Here is a 26,948-nt window from a genome sequence, read left to right as displayed (position 1 = left end):
TTGCCCAGGCTGATAAATCACACTACTGCTGTTGTTTAATGTATGACTTTACAAAATTGTCAATTTTCCTATTTAGCTTCGACATGTTAATTATTATGCATATTGCTTGGCCTATGCAGTTCATGGTAATTTTAATATATTTCAATGTTTGATATTAAGGACATTTGTTTTACATTTCTAAGACCATTCATAAAAAATAGTTGCATTGGGTTTTGATGTCCAAACTAATATCTAGTTCCTGAAGCAAAAACAGTTGTACCATTGTACTAAACCACTGTACTAGAGAATATACGATTACAAATATACATACCTCCCTGTGGGAAGAACTGATTGTAAATATCCTTAAATGTATCTTCATTGACCACACCACTAGGGCACTCCTGAAAACACAGATAAAGGTGTTTTATTGTCAATGTTATATAGACAATACAGTGGAGTAATTTCACCAAGAGGACCATTATGTGCATGCATTCCACATAAAAGGAAAGGCAAAATGCATTTTCCATTGTCCATTTTTCCCATTGTGATGGACAGAAATGTCTGGCATTTGCAAAAATGTGATTAACACGCAAATGCATTGTGCAATGTTACATATGCTGTATTGAAGGTTAAGGCATATTATGAACTCTACTCCAACTGTGAAAATGATCCTTTATTCCAAATGGATGAGCTCTGGGAGATTCTGAGGAAGCCTGTGTTGTAAGATAACCACTAATCACTGTAGTCTCATTGCTGATTTAGTAAATAGATCGCAGATCCCCTCAAATATGATTTGATCAGTATTAAACATAAGGAAAAACATTTACAGTCAGCCAGTCATTATTGCAAAATAATCCCCGACAGATTGATCAGGACACAAAGCGGATGGGTGTTGTATAACCATGAAAGGGTTTATTTAGCGATAATAACCTACTGACTGTATTATCCCTCTTATTACATAGCTACTTGCCAAGTAATTAAACAAATGCATATGAAATATTATAAATAACATTATAATGTCAGAAAAAAAGAGATTGCAGAGTGATGCAAGAGACATGAAACTTGCAAAGCTATTTAGGAAATTTGTTGCCTAGGGCAATGGTCAACAGTTTAGCAGCCATTACACAAAAATTCAAAATCCAACTGACCAACTGGTAGTTTAAGCTGTCATGCTTGTGTAATAAAAGAGCCTCAATTCTTGTGGTTTGGTAAACAACAAGGCAGCACAAGTTTATGAGTTGCTCTTTAGAAATTATACTTTTAAGAGAATGCTTTTAAGAGAATGCACTGTGCACACATACATCATGAGAGGTTGATTGGTTTTTTATTAGATCTGCAATGCATTTGCCTTGTTCTTCTTTTTAAGGGAGTTGCTGACATTCTCAGTGGCTGTTACCCAAGATGCTTGTGGAATTAACAAATTAACAAATGTGTTTTGTTATACTCAAACTGTATTTGAGAACACACAGCGATTGCAGCAGATTTAACAGATGCACATTACAGTACTGTTGATATTCAGATGTTGCTATACTGATAGTTAAAGCAATTACAGATTGAACTTCATAGGACTCATATTTTATGAACATTAGCCTATAACAGCATTGTTTACCTGCCCTTCTCTCCATAAGATAAACCAATTAAAACAAAGTGCATATTTTTAACAATGATTTTACTTGTTGACAGATATGAAAGCAATAAAAGAACTGAATATGTTTGTCTCCAGAAAGACAACACTTATTCCTTATTTAAAATGTTACAATGTACCAAACAAACATGTACCAAAAGCATGCTTGTACAAAATAACTAATAGCTCTTATACTTTTAAACTACTTTATGGAAAGCTCAAATTTGATTTTGAGGTCTTGATAATATTCAGCTTTTTAAGGAGAAATAGATGAGCCAAAGGGCAGAATACTTTTCATATTCAGTTTGAAATGAAGGTTTCTCCTTTGAGGAGACATAGTGTATTAATCCTGTCTGTTGCAATTTAAAGTGAGTTATAGAGGTGTCATTTTTGTAGACACAATCTGTGCATTTTCATGCTGAAGATAAAAAATCGCACGTACACAAGATAGTCAAATCTGAGGGTCAGGTTTATGCTCAACTGTCCTCACTGCATCATCACTTTTCTTAACTTTTTTTTTTTGTGTGTGTGTGTCCTTGGAGTCCTATGATTTACACACATTAAAGTTGCATTATTTTTTGGCTCCATAGGTCTCTAACATAATGACATATATAGATATACAAATTTAAACAAGCATCTTTGCACTCCTGCAATGATAAACTCAAACAGCTTAAAGAAATAGTTTATGCAAAAATTATAATTCTCTCATCATTTACTCGCCCTTTTGCTGTCTCAAACTCATATGACTTTATTAATTTTGTGGTACTGAGATATTTTGATAGAGATATGATGTGTTTATATCCATACAATGCAAGTCAATGTGGTCCAAAACTTTAAAGCTCCAAAAGGACATAAAGGCAGCATGAAAGTAATCCATACGACTCGAGTGGTTTAATCCATGTCTTCAACTTTTATGATACCTTTATTTCATTTTGGACCTTTGAAATTTTGGACCCCACTTTTGGACATTCATTGCATGGACAAAAATGAGTGGTTATTCGAAGTGATTGCTGTTACTCGTATTACAACTGGTCTGCCCATTGCAGCAATTATAAAATGTGCTTTTAAAGTGTAACTATTTCAAGCAAGGAAATAACTCAAAATTGGAGTTAATTTCTATGGCCAGAAGTGACTCAAAAGTGGCACATCTCCCTTTTCTTTATTGCATCCTAACCCCTAGGGGACATAATAATGGGAAAGAGCAGCGTAAACATTCATCAAAATGTATCCTTTTGTGTTCCACAGAAGAAATAAAGTTATAGGGGTTTTCTTTAAAGAAAATTGAACACAATTACTTTAAAGAGAATACATTCTATGGAATGGATCGGACCTACTGAAGAGTCGATCTACAGGGTAAATTAATTGACTTTTATAAAGTGGTGACATGTAACAGTACATGGCAAACTCTGAGAAATAGAATAACATAGAAACCAAATAATCAAAAATCAGCCTCTGGTAATAAACCTCATTACAGTATTCCCTTGGCTGTGTTCTGAGTAGAGGAGGAGAACTGTAGTACAGAGAGCTGCTTTGCTAAGCTGGGAAAATCTTACCTAGTAGCAGTTTTTGATACAAGCACAGACAGACCAGAGGGATTTGATTCGTAGATCACACATTTAAAATCTTTTCGCATTTAAAAAAAAAAAAAACCTGTAAAACCGTCTGTTACACTTTCGGATAAGAGTTTGAGCTTGCTGGCAAGCTTTCAAAAGGATAGAACACTGTAAAAACTGGTATATACCTTCAATATACGTCTAAAGGCTTGACCTCAAAATGAACTTTTATTGTTCCTCTGTGCATTGCATCGAGTACAGTAAGGAAGGTAACAATTTCATATCTCTGCTGAGCTGGTTTAAAATACTGTAAGTGTTTATTGACCTACAAAAATCTGTTGTATAGTTGGAGGCATTTTTTTCTGAGCGTTGACTGTATTTACAGTTTCTTGTATTCTGGAACAAAGAAAAGCCAGTAAGGTTTGTGTATTTTATCTCAGTTGATGCCTCTTAACACAATCAGTTCATCCATGTGTTCCCTTGATATATAAAGTTAGAACGTGAACAGGCTTTAATGTCCAGACTTCGGAAAGAATCCGAGCATAAAATTGTCCCACTCCCGTCTTCTCTCTTTCATCTACAGTGGGGTCCAAAAGTTTGAGACCACATTAAAAATTGACATAAAATGAATAAGAAATAGTTAATATGCTGCAGTATTTCCAGGACAATAAGCAAATAAGCAAATCTGTGACAAAAATGTTAGCATTTTAGTACAAATTACAGTGTTGCCATGTCCGCTTATTATAAGCGACTTTGGGCTTGTTTTTTTATGAAGTTGCTTATAAATATAGGCAGTCATCGGTAGCAATTTTTTGGGGCTTATTTCCAGAATACTGTCGCATTTTTTTGTTTTTGTTTTTACAGAACAGGTCGCCCCCAGATCGCTTATTTTCTTTTGTTTTGGTGAGGCAAGTTGCTTTTTTGAACTTGTTTTTCCAGACCAGGTTGCTTGTTTCTCTTGCGAGATCTTCACAGTTTCTTTGCATGCATTTAAGCACACAAGATTTTCTTTAGAACATTCTCAAATAATGCTGGGATAACATGGATCATGACCCCGTTTACACCTGGTTTTAAGATGCGTTTCAGGTAATCCAATCACAAGTGGTCTGCCCTAAATACAGGCCTAACCGTGATCTAAAACATTTTGTGATCAGATCACAAAAACCACAAACAAAGGTAGTCAAAAACTCATGTGACTACATCTCATTTGAGGTGTAAATGCTAATTCGTCCTGTATGCGACCCGGACATCAGTGAAGCACCACCCCTCACCTGTCAATAAACCGCTATGCTAAAACAAGAGTTTAAAATTTGCCAGTTACGAGCAGCTTTAACAGGAAATAACCATCCGATACATACACAAGCACGAGAACTTCACGCATCTCTGTCATTGTGTCTGATATGAACATGCAGAGACAAAGTTGAGAAGCACAAACTTCTGAAGCTCTTTTATACAGGTAATCCACCTGAGTGACTCTAGCCAGGTCTCCTAAAGCAACCAAATCGGCCCGGTTGCTAGGGAGGGTAGAGTCACATGGGGTAACCTCCTCGTGGTCGCGATTAATGGTTCTCACTCTCAATGGGGCGCGTGGTAAGTTGTGCGTAGATCGCGGAGAGTAGCATGAGCCTCCACATGCGGAGTCTCCGCGGTGTCATTCACAACGAGCCACGTGATAAGATGTGTGGATTGATGGTCTCAGAAGCGGAGGCAACTGAGACTTGTCCTCCGCCACCCGGATTGAGGGGAGTAACCGCGCCACCATGAGGACCTACTAAGTAGTGGGAATTGGGCATTCCAAATTGGGAGAAAAATAATAAAATAAAATAAAATAAAAATACAGGTAATCCACTAACAAATAATTCTGCTTTAAATGTTGCGTTTGTGCTTAGATTAAATTTCAGCTGCATATGACTGGGAGAAACAGCACTTTATCTGTTTTTTATGACTTTCTTGCACTTTAGTATCATGGAGGAACACACTGACATAGTGACTGCTGTACAGTTTATCATCATGAAATCAGAGACCCTCCCCTCGAAATCCGAACACAAGTGGTCACAGGAGATGCATTTAAGCGACCAGATGTAAACACCAAGTAGGATTTCGCTTAGGGTCCCCACATGCTCAGAAATGGCCCTGCTTCTTATGAAAAACTTCTTCACTAGTGGTCTCAGAATTTTGCATTCCACTGAAGTTATCTGGAGAAAAAATAATATTTACAAAGGTTTATGTTCTCATGAAATTTAAATGGTGATTTAGCCAGCCTTCTGTATCCTTGACATGAAAAAACAACAAAAATGGTCCAAAATGTTTCCACCAATTACCTCAGACTCTAGTACATGAAAGCAACGGCCTACAGTAAGTTGTTTAGTCTGATGCAGCGCTTCACATCTTTGACAAAAAAAAGGCTGTGTCTGAGGGAGTGTCTGTTCTTAAAGTGAGCTCTGGTTAATTAAAGGGATTGTTTTATGTTGCTGTCATCCACCGTCTCTTGTGCACACAGTGTGAGAGAGACCACATGTAATTACCTTGTAAGAGACACTGCTTTCATCAAAACGCCATCACTTACGTCAACTGCCAAATATCTTCACAACATTATCAAGACACTGCGAGCAACACAAGGTTCGTTAACACTGTTAGGATACAGACTGCAATTAATTTGCAATTTTTTAAAGTTTACTCAACCATGATCTTTCAATGAATTGTGTACAGGTAATTTCACTCATTTTAACAAATAATCAAATAACACTATAAAAAATTACTCTTTATAAAATGGATAGTTTCGACTCTAAATTCTTGGATTGGATGAGTACATTCAAAGCCATTGTAATTTTTTTTTTTTTTTTTTTTTGCACAAAGGTCCTGAGCATTTGTACAGTGTAATTAACCTAGAAACAAGAAAATCATCATCACCATCACCCATAAAATGAAATCTGCTTCCATCTGTAAAATCCAAACTGAATAATTTTGCATGAGGACATTCATTGATTTAAAACTTTGCATTGTATTCATTGTACTACCAAACAGTGCCTCCAACTACTGTCATGACGTAGACCAAAAATGTATACGTATGGGTTTGCTTGAATAGAAACTATAGGGAGTTTGGTTAACACAATCATTGTTCTTTTTCCACAAGCTAAAATGAACATGCTCTCAACTGATGTTCATTATTACAATAAAAGTACAACAAAAATTATGATGACGAGTAATAAAACGAGTATTTTCTGTTTCTTTCTAATAGAAAAAAAAAACAAAAACATTAAAAATAAAAGCGAAAACATGGATCCTTTTCTCTTATTAATGCTGGTGTCCTTTGATCCGAATCCAGAAATAAGATATAAATGGATGAAGGGAAAGAGGTAAAATTGTTTTTTAATGACTGGGGTCAGACTGCTAAAAGGCTATTGGACACAAGTGGCAATTACTCATCCACTTTTTTGATTTTTACCTTTTTTATCAGAATAATAACAAGACTTACATGGTATCAAAAAGAGCAATGTTTCAACCTCTAAAGACCATGAGACTAACAGGCTGGAGTGAGCAAGACATGCACTAGATGATTTTACTAATTATATTTAGGCTACTTTTTTAAAGACTTTTGCATTTCATAGAAAACACACATACATTAATGTATAGTACATGAATGATTTTATTTTTCAACTGAGATGAGATTTATAAGAATTATTTCACTCAAAAATGAAAATCCGGTCATAATTTACTCCCGTATGACTTTCTTTCTCTGTGGAACACAAAAGGAAAAGTTAGGCAGTTTCAAGCTACTCTTTTACGGGTCATTGACAAATAAGGTTGTCAGAGGAAAATTAGAAACCTTTAAAAATCTAACGTGCTAAGTTCGTAGAAATGTAATATTTGTGTTCATGTTGTTTTAATAATAATAATAAAAATTAAAAATAAAATAAGTTTAAAATATAATCTTGTGTAACAATCGAGTAAAAGGTATTAAAATACTTTCCTGGCACCTTGAAAACATGAGAGTCTACACACCTTACATGATGACAAAATGGCAACCTACATATTGGATACACCACCTGATTTTGATTTATTTGGTGGACAAAAGTTGTTGAAATATTAATAACATTTGAAAACTAAATTATTTTCCATTTTTAAATGAAATAATTATGAAATATTTTTCTGCACTACTCATGCCAACATTTCTTTTTTCGATTTCAGCTTTAAATGACTTTGATTTTTTACTTTCTTATTTATTTGTTTATTTATTTATTTTTGGCTCTAGACGGTTACACCACATGACATTTTTTACTTTAAGCCCCAGAAAAACATAAAAAAGACTTTGAACTAAAACATTTAAAACATGTTCATCATAGAAAAGATGCATTCAAATAATTGTTTTGTTTGAACTGCATTTTTAATGTAGTTTTAAACAACTTTATAGATCCAGTCAAAAATGAACGTCACGTCAGTGACCCTTCCATACAATAAAATTTTTTAGGGATGGGCACTGTCAAGCACCATAAAAGTTCCATAAATGTAGTCAATACTTTGCATTAGGAACAGACAGAAATTTAGGTTGTAATTCACTGACAATCTTCCCCTCTCAAATCGCATTCTCGCATGCACATTTTCAAACTTGGTGCTTAAACGAATAGTTCACCCAAAAATGAAAATTCTCTTATCATTTAATCACCCTCATGCCACCCCAGATGTGTATGACTTTCTTTCTTCAGCAGAACACAAGATTTTTAGAAGAATATCTCATCTCTGTAGGTCCATAAAATGCAGGTGAATGGTGATAAAACCTTTGTAGCTCCAAAATCATATGAAGAAAATATGGAAGTAATGTGATTCCACTTTTTAAATCCATGTCTTCAGAAGCTATATAATAGGTGTGGGTGAGAAACAGAACAATACTGAAGTCCTTATTTTTAATGAAAGTCACGCGTGGTGCTTGTTTAGTTTCAATTTCACATCTGAAAGTGAAATATAAAGTGGAGATTTAGAGTAAAAAAGGACTTCAATATTGTTCTGTTTCTCACCCACACCTATTATATTGCTTCTGAAGATATGGATTTAAACACTGGAATCACATGGATTACTTTTCTATGTTTTCATTATGTGATTTTGGAGCTATAAAGTTCTGATCACCATTCACTTGCATTTTATGGACCTACAGAGCTATTTTTCTAAAAATATTTGTTTGTGTTCTGATAAAGAAATAAAGTCATACACATCTGGGATGGCATGAGGGTAAATGATGAGAGAATTTTTATTTTTGGGTGAACTATCCTGTTAAAGATGTCAATAATGGCAAACAGCATTGGCTCTTGCATGTCTCATACCTAATTGTGAGTGCAATATTGAAGGGAAAGATTTCCATTGAATAACTATTTACATTTTGATTGTATGGACTACTTTTACAATGCTTATTTTGTCCTTTTTGCAGCCTGACAGCCCCAAGTCACTGTATGCTTTCATAGTATGGTAAAAAGCAGCATGAATATTTTTCAAAACAGGACATGGCCCATGGAATAACGCTTTATTGAAGGTGATAATTAAAGCTACCCAAACACCACTTGCCCATACCAAGTTAGTGTCACAGGCAGTTAAAAGCAGTGTGTGTGTGTGTGTGGTCTAAAGGAAGGATTACAGCCTTCTGATTTCTTCCCTTGCGAGTCTGATAATAAAGGACCCTTGCCCCACTCTCAAGCTTTGTCACCTGACAATTTGGGTCGAGTTAATTTCGTGTTGTCTCATTACAATGTGCACCAGAGGTGTGCCTCAGGGCCACTCTAGAGACCTTTCTCTGACCTGATTATTGTGATATGTGTGATATCAGTTTAAATGTAGAGTTTGACATACACAGCAAACCAACATTAAAAAAATAAATAATATTTAATCAGAAAAAGAATAAAAAATCAGAATAAAAAAGAATGAGAGCAGAGATTAGAAACAACAGCTCACGTTTTTGAAGCCCCGGTAAAGGATTTGAAGCTCTTTGCGAGAGAAGCGTGTTTGAGCCTCCAGCTGCTCCAGGCATTCTGGTCGATGCCGTACAGCCGACAACTCCAGTTCATCCTCAACACTATCTGTAGACAAAGACAAAAACATTTAGCTTATAATCCAACTTTTAACATTAGAATTATATCAGCAGCATCTTAACTGGACTTTAATCCTAAATCTCATTCTGCATTTTATATTTCATTAATGAATAGTGGACCAAACAATGGTGAAACAGTAAACAACAGACACTTTCATACATGAAACCCGTTATATTTCCATAGAATTGTCATATTACCTTTTTCTGTAAATGTACTACATCTGCCATTTGCCACATGTAACGGCTTTCCATCTTTTATCCGTATTGTTCTATTCACATATCAGCACCAAAATGCCCTTAAAACTCTGTCATTTGATGGAAATGCGCTGCCCGAATGGAGAGAAGCTCTTTCATTTCAGCGTCTGTCCAATTTGATGATATTTCTTTCAACAATGTAGATAATCACGATTTTTCACTCACATGTCACTATAACTAAACAATGCAGAGCTGTTGTGTCAGCTCCTCGAACATGCTCAAACTATTCATCTTTTGGCTTTGTTCACTTATACCATCAACACAAAACTTTGTAACAACTTTGTTACAAGCTGTTATGATGGTGAATTGCTCAGTTCAATAATGGGTCTTGTTCACACATGACCGCTGAATGGAAAAATGCAGTTAAATTATAGAAAAGGCTGTACATATGTGTGAAAGCACCAATAGAGTGCAACAGTGCCACCCATTTTTTCAGCCATCTTGGTTCCGGAAGTATTTTTCCCATTCATTTTTCCTATTGGGATTTCTTAAAATTGTTCATAAAAGAGTTCTAAACCAGCTCTAACATGAATCACAACATTACAAACTTTGATTTGAAGCTTAAAAAAAAAAAAAAAACGTCTTTGAAAATTAGACAAAAAGACAAAGTTACAAGAACGTGTACTTAATGTCTTACAACAGAGAGTGGTATTGCAAATGAAGTAATCAAATTAAAAACAACAGAAAAATACAAGTATTGATTTAAAGTAATAATAACAGTAGGTTTTAAACTTTAGAAACTATATTTTAAGTTTAATGCAAAACATTCAGAAATATACAAAAATAAGCAGTAGAGATTGTAACGATTCAACTCCATTGCGTCATTCACAGTGAGTCATGGGAGTGGGCGGTCACTGCACAGCTCTGCTGGTGTGCTTTGTTTGCCTCGATTATCTGATTGGTGGTCTTTCTCAGCAGGATCATGGGTAGTGTAGTTATTCACCACTAATTCCACTATTAAACACGAAAAAAAAAAAAAGTTGAAATAAAGTTACTGATGGCTTCAATAGGAGCATATCCTATCAATTAATAACCACGAAGCTCAGGTAGTTTTGTCTTTACAGTTTATAAGTTATCTTTAAAAATCCATTTATCTATGAACAATTTTTTTTTATTAGATTTTTACTTCCGGAACCAGTCTGTTGTGCTCTACAGTATTGAGGTCTTCTGGTTCCATTGGAAATATTTCTTTCTTGAACATTTCTCATATAGCACTCATGAAAAACGCAATATATATATATATATATATATATATATATATATATATATATATATATTTTTTTTTTTTTTTTTCAGGAATTCTTCAAACATTTCAACACAAAGAGCACTGTCAACCAAATTATACCAATAGCAAACATTCATGTCCCATTCTCTCTTAGGCTGACAAGTGAATTCACAACACTTTGAAATACATACACTAGCCTGTTCTACAACTGCCTACTTTTATGAATCTATCCACAGCATCTTAAAAGGCCTGGAACCTCACTGTCTCAACCTCATTATCTTTAAATAAAAAGAGCTGGTGCTCTTTCAGCTTATATTTGAACCCTGATAAAGCAATATCACTGGATGGCCCCTACTTCAAATAAATCTGCTTAGTTCATCCAGCATCCAGTATGACGAGATTTACACATTATTTACACACTTAAAGGCTAAATAATCTTTAGAATCAATACTTGCACAACATGAGCCTCTAAGCCAATAAAATGATGGCATATATGTAGGCATAGTCTCTGAGCATTAATCAATGGGAGGTGATCACCCGATTGCCAGACAGGCAGAACTGACGTATGGCAACCAGTCCTCTGAGCATTTAATGAATAAAGGAAAAGTTCACCCAAAAATAAAAATGATCTCATTACTAACTCTTCATGCCATCCCAGATGTGTGTGAGTATTTCAGCTCTGTAGGTCCTCGCAATGCAAGTGAATGGGTTTCAAAATGCTGAAGCTCCAAAAAGCACATAAAGGCAGCATTAAAGTAATCCATACGACTCGAGTGGTTTAATTCATGTCCTCAGAAGCAATCCAATGAGTTTTGGGTGAGAAACAGATCAATATTTAAGTCCTTTTTTACTGTAAATTCTCCACCCTGCCCAGCAGGTGGCGATATGCATGAATAATGCAAATCACCAAAAACAAAAAAAGAAGAATGTAAATGTGAAATTGGAGATTTATAGTAAAAAAAAAGGACTTAAGTATTGATCTAGTTATTTCCCACATCTATCATATCACTTCTGAAGACATGGATTTAACCACTGGAGTCTTATAGATTACTTTTATGCTGCCGTTATTTGTTTTTGTACCCATTAACTTGCATTGTATGGACCTACAGAGCTGAGATATTCTTCTTAAATGTTAGTTTGTGTTCAGCAGAATAAAATCATACACATCTGGGATGGCATGAGGGTGAGTAAATGATGGGAGAATTGTAATTTTTGGGTAAACTATTCCTTTATCTATACGAAAAGTAATTGCAGCATAATTAAAACTTAATTATGCTGCAATAACACGTTCACTGAAAAGTGAACGTGTTATTTTTTCCATAAAATAAATGCCATTGATTTGATATTATGTTATCGCATACAATAATAAGCATTTATTATAAGTGTGGCTTAAGTGTCCAAGTACTTTTTGGGGCCATTGTATATGCTTCTGAATAATGACATTTTTTTAAAATGTAAAACTGTTCATGATAAATAAAAATAAGAGCATTTCAACTACAGTATCAGTATTTACCATGTCACTAAATCATTTGCCACCCTAGTTCCAGAAATCAATAAAACACTGATATTAAGGATTACTTTGTTGTTCCCTTAATATAAAATGTGTATAAATGTGTGCAATTTTATGCTATGAGCTTTTATGAAATATTTAGAAATTCATGCTTGTTTTTACCAAACAGACTTTTTCTTAGCAGACTGTTCAAAGAACAGACGTGGCAAAGAATGCAGCTGAAGGCAATTGTAGTCTGGAATGATAACATTCAGTATAATAGGCTACTCAGCAGATAGTACACTTCAGTACAGACATCCTCGGGATACATTGAAAAAGATGAAAGTACGAAATAGAGAGAGAATGAGAAATGCAGAGAGGCAAAATAGAAAACAGTGGTAGAAGTGAAAGAAAAACAAAGGATGGATACTGAGAGAGACCTGGTTTGAAAAATAAACAAATAAACATGCTCTTTTAGAGTGTTTTTGGAAGAAAGACTTGCTTTGAGTACTGGAGGATGGCTTTTTTGCAGACGAGCACATGAAGAGCTTCTTGAGGCATGCTGTAACTCCACGCCTGCTACCGTTCTGATGGCAAGCATTACCTAGGAGATACAGCGTGAGTGTCACTATGGTAACCAGGCTTGACCGGAGCATCCGGTGGCTGACATGCTGGTGTGAGTACATGAAGCAGGGGAGGAAGGGATGCAGAGTTTCATGCAAGAGGTTTAGATGAGTGCATATCCAGGATCAGTTTTTAGTTTAGGCTCAATGTGAATTCAATTAGAATCCTAAAGAATCGAATCTGACCGTCACACACAGCAGGCAACCGCTCTTCCTGTTTCTTTTGAGCAGCAGATTTCAATGGCGGATTCGGGCAGTGCTGCAGTTTATAATCTAGGTCTAAGCCTTATATAACATATAATGCTTATTTATGTTTATAAAAGTTAATTATTTAATTTATCTATGGTTTACAGTGAAAAAGTACTGTAGGTTCTTTATGAACAATTGGCAAAACAAGTTTTACCTTGGTTCAAGTTTGATTATGTCGGACATGTAACAGGTTGATGAATACACATCCTCACACTTTTAACATACTTCTAAAGCCTGACAAATGTGGCATGTAAAAATGAAACGAGGTGACTATTAGCACTAGGTTTAAAATAGCATCTGCCACACAGCGTGGCTATTTGCACTCTGGCTATTAGTCTGGTTGAAACACGGAAATTGAAGACAAACTGCACCCCTAAGTGCCGCTGCAGTGGCGTGATGTGTAAATGGCTGTGTAATTTCTTTTTTTAATCCAGACAACCTGGGTTCGATTCCATCTTTTTTCCCACTTTTTCCCGTCCTATTTCCTGTCTCCACTTTTAATATTTCTTTTAATATTACTTATAATACATAAAAATTAGTTATGGTTGATTTCCTCGCAGTGATTTGTTCACGGTGAAAGTCAGGGAGTTGAGAGAATGGTTTGATCCGGGTAGAATTAACCATGTTTTTACTACAGTAATATTGTAGTATGTTTTTTGGCAGAAGCCATAGTTTTAAAGCAATTAACTATGGTGTTACTACAGAAATCTGGTGTTAATATAGTAATCATGTTTTAATTTTGTGGTTAGGGGAAGGGTGTCTGAGGTCACAATAAACACCCTGCAGTGATGCTGCTATACGGGTGTAAATAGTATCTGCCACTATTTGCACCAGGGTGCAAATAGCATACAGTATTTGCACTTAGTGCAAAGAAAATGCTTTTGGTTGCTTGCTATTTACAATTCGTGCAAATAGCCTCTGCCAAAATTAAAACGACCACGAGGCATGCAATATGAGTCTTTACTGCTTAAATTATTGGTCCAATTAATAATAATATTTTACTTCAATATCATTATGTTCAATATTCAAACTTCATAACAGCTGGTTTCGCTTTAACAAATTACTTACTGCAGTCAAAATAAATGCAAAGACATAATTTTAAAAGTATTACATTATTTTTATTTGCATATCCTTTCACAAACACTAGCATGTACAGTATGCTGCACTGCTGGAGATGGGGTCCCGTTCCTCCCATTAGATCATACAAAAACATATTTGGCCTCATATCAGTCGCAGGGTTGCAATTTGGAAATATTAATTAAAAAAAATAAAAAAAACAGACGTTTGCGATCGGAAATGTGGTGTTTCAACCACACAAACAGCATTTTTTTTGCACATTTTCAGCTCGATTTGAACAAAGAGCCCACTGACAGCAATTCTTTTCTGGGGTGCCAACAAAACTCGGAAGTGCTGGAGTCGAGTGTTTGTTTGTGCATAGTAACTTCATCTATAGACTAACCTTAAAGAGAACTTTCAAAGGTAGGGTTATGGTAATGTAGCAAAACCTGACCTACACATGCTGAATCATTAATTCAAAATATGTTTATGAATTAAACAGATCTGTTTGTTATGAAAAAGATTTGCAAGACAACTGAATTTAAAAAAGCATCGCACCTCAAGGTCTTACAATCTATTAGCAATGAAGTATTTAGGGTAATTTATTCTGGACAAGGCTTATTACATTGAATGTCTCTGAATTCAGTCTGGTTTGACTATAGATAAGGAGTGTGGCCTTGCCTTCATAACATGCTAAAATGGCAATATTTAATTTTGCTAATGCTGCACATGAGGTCACCATGAAGGCTACACACTCTGTGCTTAATCTGTATGGCAACAATGTAATAGTTTAACGAGCTGTTTAGGCTACATTGCTTGTAGTGTGTAATCAACAGAGCGGTCAAGAAATAAAGTCTAAATTAAACAACATGGTTACCTTGTGCCTTCTACCTTTGATCTTATTTGCACTCTTTGAAATGTAAAAATCTTCACTATCCCATCCCATCCATAGATGCCTTTAAGGCTCTATTTCAAACAGTTAGGTGATTATTTTGTGGTGCTGACCTTGACATCTGTTAGGCTGATCCTTCAGCATTGTTGTTAAAGCATCAGTCACAAAAACTCATGAAATAACAGAAGAGTCATTTTGTAACATTTCACTTTCTGAGAATTTTTTATCAATAATTTTAAGATTCAATAAATGGTCTTTGGGGACTGGGGAGTCCATATTCAGATAGTTATAGTATGTTGTCATAGTACAAGTTCTAAAAAGATATTGATCTTAAAAGATAAGGGAAAATTGGAATCCTGATGATATGACTCCTTTAATTTGTCAGGTCTCATTTATAATGTCATGGGATTTCACCTTGAATATATGAAAAACGCATAGGTTTTACATGGGACACAGGCTACACTACTAAACATGCCATGCAGGGAAGTTGAAACACTTTATAACAGTCGCTTTGGTTAGAAAGTGTCATGCAAATGTGATTAAAAAAAAAAGTATTAAATATTGTACAGTCTGTAAAAAAAGGTTAAGGTGAGTTTGTTATAAATAGGGTACAATGGGGCTAAAGTCACCCCTTAAGGAAATTTTGCTCTTTTCTGGTCACAAAATGTAACAAGGTAAAAAAAAAAATATATTTATTTTTATTGAATATTTATGGAGCAACACAATTTATGTTAGAAATAACAACGGGAGGTTGTTTCGATTAAAATTTTGTAAAAAAAAAAAAAGGTGGTGAGGGAGCCTTTTACCCCACACCAGGGGTAAAAGGCCCCTAGGGGGTTAAAGTGATATCATGTAGATAAAGGGGCAATAGTTATAGTCAGCTAATGCAAACAATTTTGAGACACCAAGATGCTTTTTTTGAGTGACAAATTAAGATGATGCTTACTCAAAATAACTACATCAGAAAAAAGTTTTCACAATTTCCTGTTAATTTCAAACACATTTGGCATTTTATTACATCTCAAGTATTCTATAAACAAACTAATCTCTATTATGATTGGATGAGTCAATGTGAGCCCACTTTGAAAATTTTTCATAACAAATCCACCCATTTAAGAAAAACAGCGTGTTTAATAGGGGCCTTTTTTTTTTTACCCCAAATACCATCCTTTCACTTATAGGACAGTTATTGATTTTTTTTTATTTATTTTTTTCATTTAATGACCTTAAAAAATCTGAAAATGACAAATAAGTATTTTGTCTAAAAAGAAATTTGATCATTTCCAGGATATTCATTAGCTACATAAATTTGCAACATTTAAATTGTTTTTAAAAATTAGATCAAATTACCTCAAAATCAACCTTTAGACATTACATGCAATGATCTCATGGATTTAGCAGTGTATAATGACAAACAGGTGTTCAGGAAAGTCCTGTGGTAGTTTTTGTTGCCATTTAGTGTTTTTAGAGAAAATAAAATCAATGGAGCCTTTTACCCTGCGGAGTCTTTAGCCCTGTTATACCCAACTGTATTTCATGCCTGAAATCATTACATGCGCAAGGCGAGTCGGTCATGATGTATTTTTGCCATTCTCAGGAAAATTCTTGCTGAGATCAACACAACTCGGGTGACAGTTCATATATCCATCAAACAAGAGATTCATATCAATGCAATGTATCACGCCATCAACCATTTCACATATAAAGTCACCATTCACTTAAATTGTATGCAAAAAGCAGCATCAAAATTCTTCAAAATTTCAGAAAGGTTTGAAACAACATGAGGATGTGTAAATAGTGACAGAATGTACATTTTCTGGTGAACTAATCCTTTAATACAAATTTTTTATACTAAACCAGTTTTATGTATAAATGCACAACTGTAATACACAGGACAGAGCCGATATGATGCAGCTGAGCACACACAGTAAATTCCCAAATGAATTAAGCGTTGCACTAGTTTCTAATACTGAGCTTGTGCTTTTGCTTGCCATATGGTTCAGAACAGGAATTTTACCCCATTGGTTAAATTCAGAGCACTGAAGATGATTTTTGGCAGGGTTGCGGGGCCACAAAACGAACTCTGCACTGCGTCAAGCTAATGGTGATGCAGTTAACAAATGTATGCCTCATTTTGATTATGGCATCTGGAAAGACCAAGGTAAGGACAAAATGTCTAAATAACTAAATTGCAAAGGCAAGCATCACTAGTAATGCTACTATTGCTATACAGTAACAGGGTTAGGGACAGAGATGTTCATAAGTCTCTGATGCAGAGTCTCAGTCTAAGTCAAATCACAAGTATTTCAAGCCTAATTATATAATTTATAATTTTTTGTTCTTAAATAATTTAAAATGGACTTTTATGTGTTGGTATTTTTCTTTTTCCTTATCATGTCTCTGTAAAGCATTTTTAATTATCATTATGTATCTTAGCCTCAAGTTTATATCTCTGGTTAGGGATATGCACAAATCCAGCACTAGGCTGGGTTTTATGATTTGAGCCAGTAAACAACCACATAGTAACCAGCCAGAACAGCCTGTAGTAACCACATAGCAATGCCCTGGCAACCACCCACAACACACTAGCATCATGACAGCAAGTTTTGCATGGGCAACCACCACTCACATTTTCTGAAGAAAATATAAAAATCCAGTTTTATATCTAGCATTTTTAATTTTATATAAATGAAACACTTTATCAGTAAAATAGATGGTTCACTTAAAAAAAAAAAACAAAAAAAAAAACAACAACAACAACAACGAAAAGTCTGTCATCATTTACCCACCCTCAAGTTGTTCCAAACCCATCTGACTTTCTTTACACTGTGGAAGACAAAAGGAGATGGAGAATGTTAGCCTCAGTCACCATTCACTTTCATTGCTTTTTTCTATACAATGAAAGTAAATGGTGTCAGTCCCTAACATTCTGCCTAACATGACTTTTTGTAGTTCCACAAAAGAAAGAAACTCATACGGGTTTGGATCAAAATGAGGATGAGTAAATTATGACAGAATATATTTATTTTTGGGTGAACTGGCCTTTTAAGAATCAATCAAAAACTCGCCCATGTGCTACAAAGTCCACACCTTTGAATGGAACAACGTCTGGAATTACTAGGGGTGGGGGAAAAAATCGTTTCAACGATGCATCGCGATTCATACTCAAACGATTCTGAATCGATTCTCAAAAGAATCAGAATCGACTCTGAGTTCAGTTTAAATCACAGCAGAGCAGTGGCAGTGGTTACTATCACCTGTGCAGGTGAGGAGAAGCTGACAAGTTGCACTCTCATAGAAGCAGATATATCTCTCATCCTGGACCAGCAACTTCCAGTTGTGGTTAAAAATTAAAATGAATAGCATGGTATAGATTAATTTTAATTAATAATTAAATACTATTAAATGATTTACTATACTTAAAAATAAAACAAAATTAATATAATCAGTTGAAGTAATAGTATTCATTATGTTTTGATGGAGAACCAATATTTTGTTTCTTGTGCTTTTAAAAGATTTTTTATAAGGTTCTAAAGAAAGAAACTGAAAAACTGAGATACTCTTTAAACTATAGAACCATTTATTTAATCTTGTGGATGTTCTATGTTTTGTTCACAGCTCATACTGAATGTAAAAGGCCAGTTTATGTAATGTGACTCGTTCTGATTTTTTAAAACAGCTGTTACATAAAAAGCTGAAAGGGAAAAAACAGAGAGTAAAAAATAAATTTTGAAGAAACTGAAAAAAGAAAGAAATTGAAGGACAAGATGCATCGTGATGCATCGAGAAAATTTTTATAATCAAATCGTTACCCTTTGAATCATAATCGAATCGTGAGGCCAGTGAAGATTCACACCTCTAGGAATTACATAATACTATATCAATTTGCTAAAAATATGGCACATTTGTGTGGTTCAGTATACAGTATTATGAAGTCTGGAAAGTTTCATTGTTTCAACATTCTCCTCAGAGTCCAGTATTTTACAACTCATTTTATGACTTCCTACTTCCTGCTGGCACCCATCACATTTCTCAGTGTTTCTCCATCTATAATGTACAGTCTATACACCTCAATCCTGGACAAGTGAGGTTATGTGAGCTTGGACACTTTGGAGTTTACTAGTCACAGCTCCTCAGAGACCCAAAACTTCAAGCCCTCACTATTTTGCAGTCTGATCTTAGACATGACAACCTGCTTGTGGCGTCAACAATGCAGTTTCAGAAACAAAGGAAAAAACAGGTCTTTACCCAAAGAGACCACAATTCAAGAATGACAAACACAGTTACTGGAGTTACAGATGAAGTAACACACCCAAGAGCTCTATTAGACACTATTTAGATCTATTTTATTATGGATATTGACAATGCCAAAGGGTTCGAGGCAATGCAAAAGATATATATATATATATATATATATATATATATATATATATATATATATATATATATATATATATATATATATATTTTTTTTTAGTAGTTCACCCAAAAATGAAAAATCTCTCATCATTTACTCACCCTCATGCCATCACCAGATGTGTATGACTTTCTTTCTTCTGCAGAATACAAACAGAGATTTTTAGAAGAATATCTCAGCTCTGTTGGTCCATACAGTGCAAGTGAATGGTGACCAAAACTTTGAAGCACCAAAATACAAAAAGGCAGCATAAAATTAATCCATACGACTCCAGTGGTTAAATCCATGCCTTTAGAAGTGATCCATTTGATTTTGGATGAGAACAGACCAAAATATAACTCCTTTTTCCCTGTAAATCTTGACATCAGCAGTCTCCTTTGCAATCATGTTTTCAAGCCTGATTATGCTTCCTAGCACCATCTAGTGCTCTGTATATGCGTTAAGGACTAGGAAGTGTAATCAAGCTTGAAATCATGATCGTGCCTAGAGGCTGCAATAGCAAGATGTAAAGTGAAAAAGGAGTTACATTTTGATCTGTTCTCACCCCAAATTGATTAAATTGCTTAAAGCGGCATGGATTAAACCATGGGAGTCTTATGGATTACTTTTATGCTGCTTTTGTGCTTTTTGGCGCTTTAAAGTTTTGGTCACCATTCACTTGCATTAAATGGACCTACAGAGTAGAGGTATTCTTCTAAAAATCTTTGTTTCTGTTCTGCAGAATAAAGTCAAACACATCTGGGATTGTAGGAGGGTGAGTAAATGATGATAGAATTTTAATTTTTGAGTGAACTATTCCTTTAATAAGTGGCTACTAAGTGCACAGTACTACTAAGTTTAAAGCCTACATAGTATCAAAATGACACAAGGCTCAAGTTTGTGACCAAATTGCTCTGTTGTACTATGAGCAAGAAATCAAAATATTCCAGTGGCACTGATTGCTTTCAAGAAATGTTCCGGACTCAATCTGTGGCATACTGTCGATTGCCACAAAAAATAATTTGGACTTGTCCCTCAAATTATAATAAACACAAAGCACATTCACAGTCATGCACTTACAATATAAGTCTATGGGAAAAGGCAATTCAAGGAGGTTTAAAAGCAAAAGGTTTTTTGTTAAAGTGCTTATTAATTTTTCCATACAAAAATGTGTTAATTGAGCTGTATAGTTGCCTAAATCATCCTTTTAGTGGTGGGACTATTATGAACTTAATGCTTATGTGTTACTGACCAAGTCCTTGTAGTTGGCGTTTGCTCCATATAAATAATCTCTTTCTGGTACCCTTATGTGTTTTGTGTGCAAGTTACAATGTTTACCGGCATTACATAGTCATGACAAGAGTTGAAACATTTGATATAACATTGCATAGACAAAGTTTATAATCAATTCCATCACACTAGTCTCATTTTAACATGTACAGAGTTCAAGTTTGGTGGCTATACTTACATGTGAATTTTAAAACTTATTCTGAATTGCAATGCATGATAAAGCTTAACTTGTATTGACCAAAGAACATTCTTTTAAAGTTGTTGACATTTGCTTTGTTAAAAGTACGTCAGGTATAATGACTCACTTATCACAAAGAAAAAAGTTTGAAGGACCCCTGAAAAAAAATGTTTCTGAATCAAAACGAAATGATTAGCAGCAAATTTGACTGGTTTTGGCAAAGTTGTTTTAAAAGCTATTATGTTACCACCCTTCCCCTTCAACCAGCACCACCTGCTCATCTTTATGAGAAAACTGTGACCAGTTATTGACAGCCTCTGCAGATGTGTTGTATAATGAGCCATTCAGAAACGCATCTGCTCTTGGTCAAATATGAAATGGGAATATGTTTCTGTACATTTACCTACACTATAACATCAGGCACATTAGCAGGTAAAAAGGGGAAGTGTTCCGGCAAACCTTTCATTATTTTTGCAGTTCTGTTTGGTGCCACTAGCAGCACAGAAATAACACACGCCACCTTTAAGTATGACATATTTGATCAGATAAGAGACTGGAACGTCAAAAGGCAGAGCACAAACATTTGATTTTGTCCAAATTATAGTGAAGGGTTTATATGGCACATCCAAAGATGTCATTATTCTACAGGTTGAGAGTGAATAGCAGATTTCATGTTTACATAAAGAGGTCAGTCTGCATGAAATGCTGACTTAAAGAAAAAACATATGCACATATAAGGTAATGACACGTCCTGAGTTTCGTCTGTTGTTAAAGGGAAAGTCCATTGTTCATTTATTCACCCTTATGTAGGGCTGAGTGATGTGGCTACAAAATTTTTCAGCATATTGAAGATATTCAATAAATATCAATGTATTTGCTCTGAAATTGTTCAAAAGTGTTTTTTTCTCTCTCTTTTATTTTTTTTAAATCAGAGCAACCATCATTTCATCCAAACAGCCAATGTAGGCAAGAAGATTCAATATTTTAAAGGCATTAAATAAAAATCTATTTTAAAGTAATAAAGGCATCTTTCCCCACAGTTTTTAAGGGAGAATGATTTCATTTTCATATGTACTTTTATATTTTATATACAGTATAATGATACATAGTGCTTTAATAAAAAGCATTATTTTTACTGAAACATTTTTTGTGAATGAACTCAAGGCCTCACTATTTTGCAGTCTGATCTTAGACATGACCACCTGCTTGTGGCGTCAACAATGCAGTTTCAGAAACAAAGGAAAAAACAGGTCTTTACCCAAAGAGACCACAATTCAAGAATGACAAACACAGTTACTCTACTGTTTTTGAAACCCATCTGGTGAAATCGTCATTTTTTTCTGTTAGACTGGGCCGCTTTTGTAGATTTGTATAATAATTGGAGTGGTCACTAATATTTGGAATTGGGCTCAGTTTTAGGGCTTCTGCTTTTCTCCATATATATGCTTCCCCTGGAAGACATTATCAGGAACCACGGAATTAGATTTCACTGTTATGAAGACATTCCCCAACTTTATATTTCCTCAACCCAGTCTCATGAAAATTCGTACATATTTTACGAGTTGGCTATTTCGTATGTTTTCGTATGAGTTTGTTCGTATGAATTTGTACGATTTCATCACTTGCAAGTGCCCGGATGTCTAATGCGGAAGTAAGCACGAGTTTCGCGCACGAAGCATTAAGGACATGCTTATTAATATTATGCCCTTACCCAAACCCCTTATCTAAACCTAACCGATCAGTAGAGTGTTTAAACATGATAGGAAGCTATTGTGTATGACAGAAGCAAGTAATTGTCACATATTAGATGGAAACAACGTCCAGCAATGTCATTAGCTGTAGTGAAAGTTGTACGAATTTATATAAGTGCAGTCATACGATATCATACGAATTAGCCAAATTTAGAAAAGTCGTATTAATCCGTACTATTTCTCTGTGAGAGTGTGTAGTATTTCCTCAAAACCCGTCGAAATTTCCCAATTCTCCAATTTAGCAAAATGTATCAATGATATTAGGGATTGGACGGCTAGAAATTTCCTTCTACTTAATTACGAGTATGACAAAACAGAGGTTTTAATTATTGGACTACTTTAAATAAGATACTAGACTATAATTTGACTCAATGGTTGTACAGCTGCATTGTCTTTGACAGTAAAGAACTTGGGTGTTATATTTGATAGAAATCTTTCATTTGAAATTCACTTATCCATTGTTTCTAGAACAGCATTCTTCCACCTCAGATGTCCTGCATGCTCAATAAATAAGCTCCATCTGGTTCAAAATGCAGCATCTAGAGTGCTAACTAGAACCAAGAAATATGATCATATCAGCCCAATTTTATCATCGCTACATTGGTTACCTGTTAAGGTTTGCATTAACTTTAAAATTCAGTTAATTACTTAAATTCTTTAAATGGTCTAGCTCCTCAGTACTTAACCGACCTTCTATCACGCTATAATCCATCACGTTCACTACGATCACAAAATCATGGCCTGTTAATAATACTGAGCATATCAAAATCCACAAAAGGAGGTAGATAATTTTTCTATTTAGCTCCTAAACTATGGAACAGTCTTGCTAGCCTTGTTCGAGACTCAGACACACTCTCACATTTGAAGTCTAGACTAAAAAAATATCAGCCAGGCATCCACCTAATTTAACCCTCAACTCATAGTTATGTTGCATTAGTCAGGTCTCCTGGAACCTGAAACACTTCTCATATTCTATGACTTTGCGTTTAAATTGAATGCCATATACACTAATATTATTCTATTAGTTTTCCTGTCTCATTCTCAGGACACATATCCTGAGGTTGCCAGATGCAGCTCTGGTCCAGCCCGATGTCCACTCCCACTGCTATGGCTCGCTGAATGATGACCACAAACTGCAGCCTGCACCAGCCAGACAGCAAGGGGTACTTCAGTCATCACTGTCTGCATCAATTCAGTCTACTACGATGGACTTCACAGAGGATGAACTACTGCCAACTCAAACCGTAAGACATGGGATACTCCACTGGCCACTGCCTGAACCTTAGACTTAGGATGGAATTCTTCACTGAAATGAACTGCCACAAGCTTGACCCTCGACTACAAGACTTGTGGAGTAAGAGACTACATGCCTGAACCTCGGAGCTTGGATGGACTTCACCGAAATGAACTGCCACAAGCTTCCAGCCGGATTGCGATACACCTCTCTGACCTCTGCCAGCACCATCTTGGTCATAGAATGGACCACACTCTCTCTTAAAATGGAATACATAGACAATAAATTAACTGCCAACTAAAGCCTTCATCAGCCAAATAACAAAGGACACTACATCAATGTGCACTTCCACAATTAATTCAGGGTGGACTTCAAAGACATTTAGTCATAAATTTTACAGTTCCTACAAAAAAAAAACAAACAAAAAAAAACTTTTGTTTAAACAATGGCCAACAACATCTACACAGTTTTCTTACATAAAAAAGACTTGTACTAAACCCCCGGTGAGCCTGGTTTCTCTCAAGGTTATTTTTCACCATTAACCATCATCTTACGAAGTTTTGTGTTCCTTGGCACAGTCGCCATTGGCTTGATCACTGGGGGTCAAAAGACGAATATTATTATTATTATTATCATTATTTTTAAAAGGCATAACTTACAATCACATTTTTATTTTTTTATCAAACTGCACAGTGATGACTTCAGTACACCTTCATTTTCTGTTACAAGATAATTTTCTGTAAAGCTTCTTTGAAACTATCTGTGTTAAAAATGACGACTTGAATTGCATGAATGCTTTAACATGCAGTACTTTTCTTTCACAAAGCAAGTGGGCTGCTCTAAAAGTGCTAAAAATACGAGCCCATGAGCCCTGCACATGCAAAGATTAGCGTGTCACCGGTTAATTCTCAAGTGCACACAGACCATGTTTAGCTGTCTTTATTCGCAGCCTTTTGTAGTTTCTTAATCACGTGAATATATCGCCATATTGGTGTTGTTTCGATTAATTGTGCAGCCCCGAAAGATCGTGAAATGAGCTAATAATTTACAACTTAATAGCCAAAAAAAAAAAAAAAGCACATTAAAATCCTCCCGATATTCACTATATTGCTTAATTTGATAGTCTTTAAAATCATCGGGATTATATTGTGTATATTCTATATATCGCCCAGCCCTACCCTCATGTTGTTCCAAACCTGACTTTCTATCTTCCTGTGGAAACACAAAAGGAGATGTTAGGTAGAATGTTAGCCTTAGTCACCTGTTCTTTCTTTGTATAGAAAAAAAAAAAAAAAGATGTGATGAAAGTGAATGGTGGAGTTTGTCAGTCCCTAACATTCTGCCTAACATCTTTTGCGTTTAACAGAAGTCAGAAGGGTTTGGAACAACATGAGGGTGAGTAAAAGATAACAGAGTTTTTGTTTTGTGTAAACTATCCCTTTAAGGATGAATTTAATAGCATTAAAGATGTCTAGTATGGATGAGAAGCATTGTTGTACTTTAATATCTACAGTCTATATTGCCGAAACCTGTTTGTAACCTATGTTTGTCAGATGAATCAGCAAATCAATCTTATTTTGTTCAAGTACATTTTGGGCAAAATTATGGGCAAAAATCTGTCCCTTTTCATTTGTAATGACACCAACTTTTGTCAACACCTATTTCAGACACATTCTGTCTCTATTATACGACACTGCTGTGAGGTGTGTGTTTAGACGGTAATAAAATGAAGCGTTAAGCTTCAAGCATCTTTGTTTTATGCTTTGCAGCCAGAAACATCAACTCAAGCTGCATCACAAACCAAACCTGACATTACAATTCCCATTTACTGCACACATCGTAGCTGGTATTGCTTTCGGCATAATCTGTCCTTGACAATTGGTGACATGATTTATACCATTTTCTCTCTCAGTATAAGGCTTGCCTTGTTTTTAGCAGTTTACAGGCAATAGATATTTATAGATTTTTACTAGACAAAAGTCAGTCCACTAGTTGCCCAATTCATCAATTTAAATTGGACAGGAAATCAGTATAGAAAGATCTACAGTATATGCAATGCACTTCAATTACCTTTTCAAAAATACATTCCGAACTTCAATAGGAACTTATGCTGAATCCAACTGTATACATTTTCTCTCACCATTCATATTCAGAGGTTTGACAAAAAGTAGGTCTTTCAGAAGAACAAGTTAAAAGAGCAGGCAAATAGCAAGCACTAATGACACACTGATGGCCACTGGACAACGAAGGAAATACATTTTTCCTCAGCATTACCCAGGACTAAAAACACTCAAACACATAATCAACACTTGCATTACTGTCAAAAAAAAACAAAACATGAACACTTCCTAAACATATTTGAGTATCCCGTGGCCAGCAACATGAAGAGAACTCATGAGATGGTTGCCGTTTTAAAAAAAATATGAGAAAAATTTTCCATGAATACAAAAAAAAAAAAAAAAAAAAAAAAAGCCAATACTATTACATTCAGCTATTTCACAATCACATCTAGGCCTTTTGTTTGAAGAGTTTGGTTAGGACTAGATAAGAACTCTAAAGCAATTCTTTGCAATCATGTGACTAGGAAAACCAAATCTTGACACAGGTTATTTTGCATCAGAAAGAAGGGAAAGTTTAACCCAAAATGAAAATTCTGTAATCATTCACTCACCCTCATATTGTTTTAAAATAATATTAGTTTCTTTTTTCAGTGGAACATAAAAAGAGATGTAAGGCAAATTGTCAGGGACGGACAGTCTTAGTCAGTATTCACTTTCATTGTATGAAAAAAATAACAAAATTCAAAATTTAGCTTTGTGTTTAACTAAAGACAGAAACCCATACAGGTTTCAAACAACATGAGGATGAGTAAATGACAACATAATTTATTTTTGAGTGAACTATCCATTCAAAATTGCATGTTGAAAAGCTATGTTAAAAACACCAATACAGAGCCACTGTTGGGTCAGACTGCACTGTGCAGCATAAAAGGTCATTTTGCCATTTTTCAGTCTCTAAGAGCTGTATATGAGGCTGTCTGAATCATAAAAGTTGTTGTTTTATGGAGCCTTGCTGAGTGGT

At 35.1% G+C, this 26,948-nt stretch overlaps 1 protein-coding gene across 2 annotated transcripts in view; it reads right to left on the bottom strand.

Annotated features, from left to right (window-relative positions):
- LOC127427846 (Kv channel-interacting protein 4-like) overlaps nucleotides 1–26,948 on the bottom strand; it is a 268,897-nt gene that overhangs the window by 16,028 nt on the left and 225,921 nt on the right. For both annotated transcript variants that reach the window (XM_051676864.1, XM_051676084.1), the window contains exons 2-3: nucleotides 9,094–9,218; nucleotides 311–380 (exon numbers count right to left, since the gene is read on the bottom strand). In XM_051676864.1, coding sequence (XP_051532824.1) covers nucleotides 311–380; nucleotides 9,094–9,218 — 195 coding nt within the window. The remainder of the gene's footprint in view (nucleotides 1–310; nucleotides 381–9,093; nucleotides 9,219–26,948) is intronic.

This window comes from Myxocyprinus asiaticus, chromosome 1 (genome assembly GCF_019703515.2).
Source record: "Myxocyprinus asiaticus isolate MX2 ecotype Aquarium Trade chromosome 1, UBuf_Myxa_2, whole genome shotgun sequence".
NCBI classification, from domain to species: domain Eukaryota; kingdom Metazoa; phylum Chordata; class Actinopteri; order Cypriniformes; family Catostomidae; genus Myxocyprinus; species Myxocyprinus asiaticus.
This window is presented reverse-complemented; position numbering and strand designations above follow the sequence as displayed.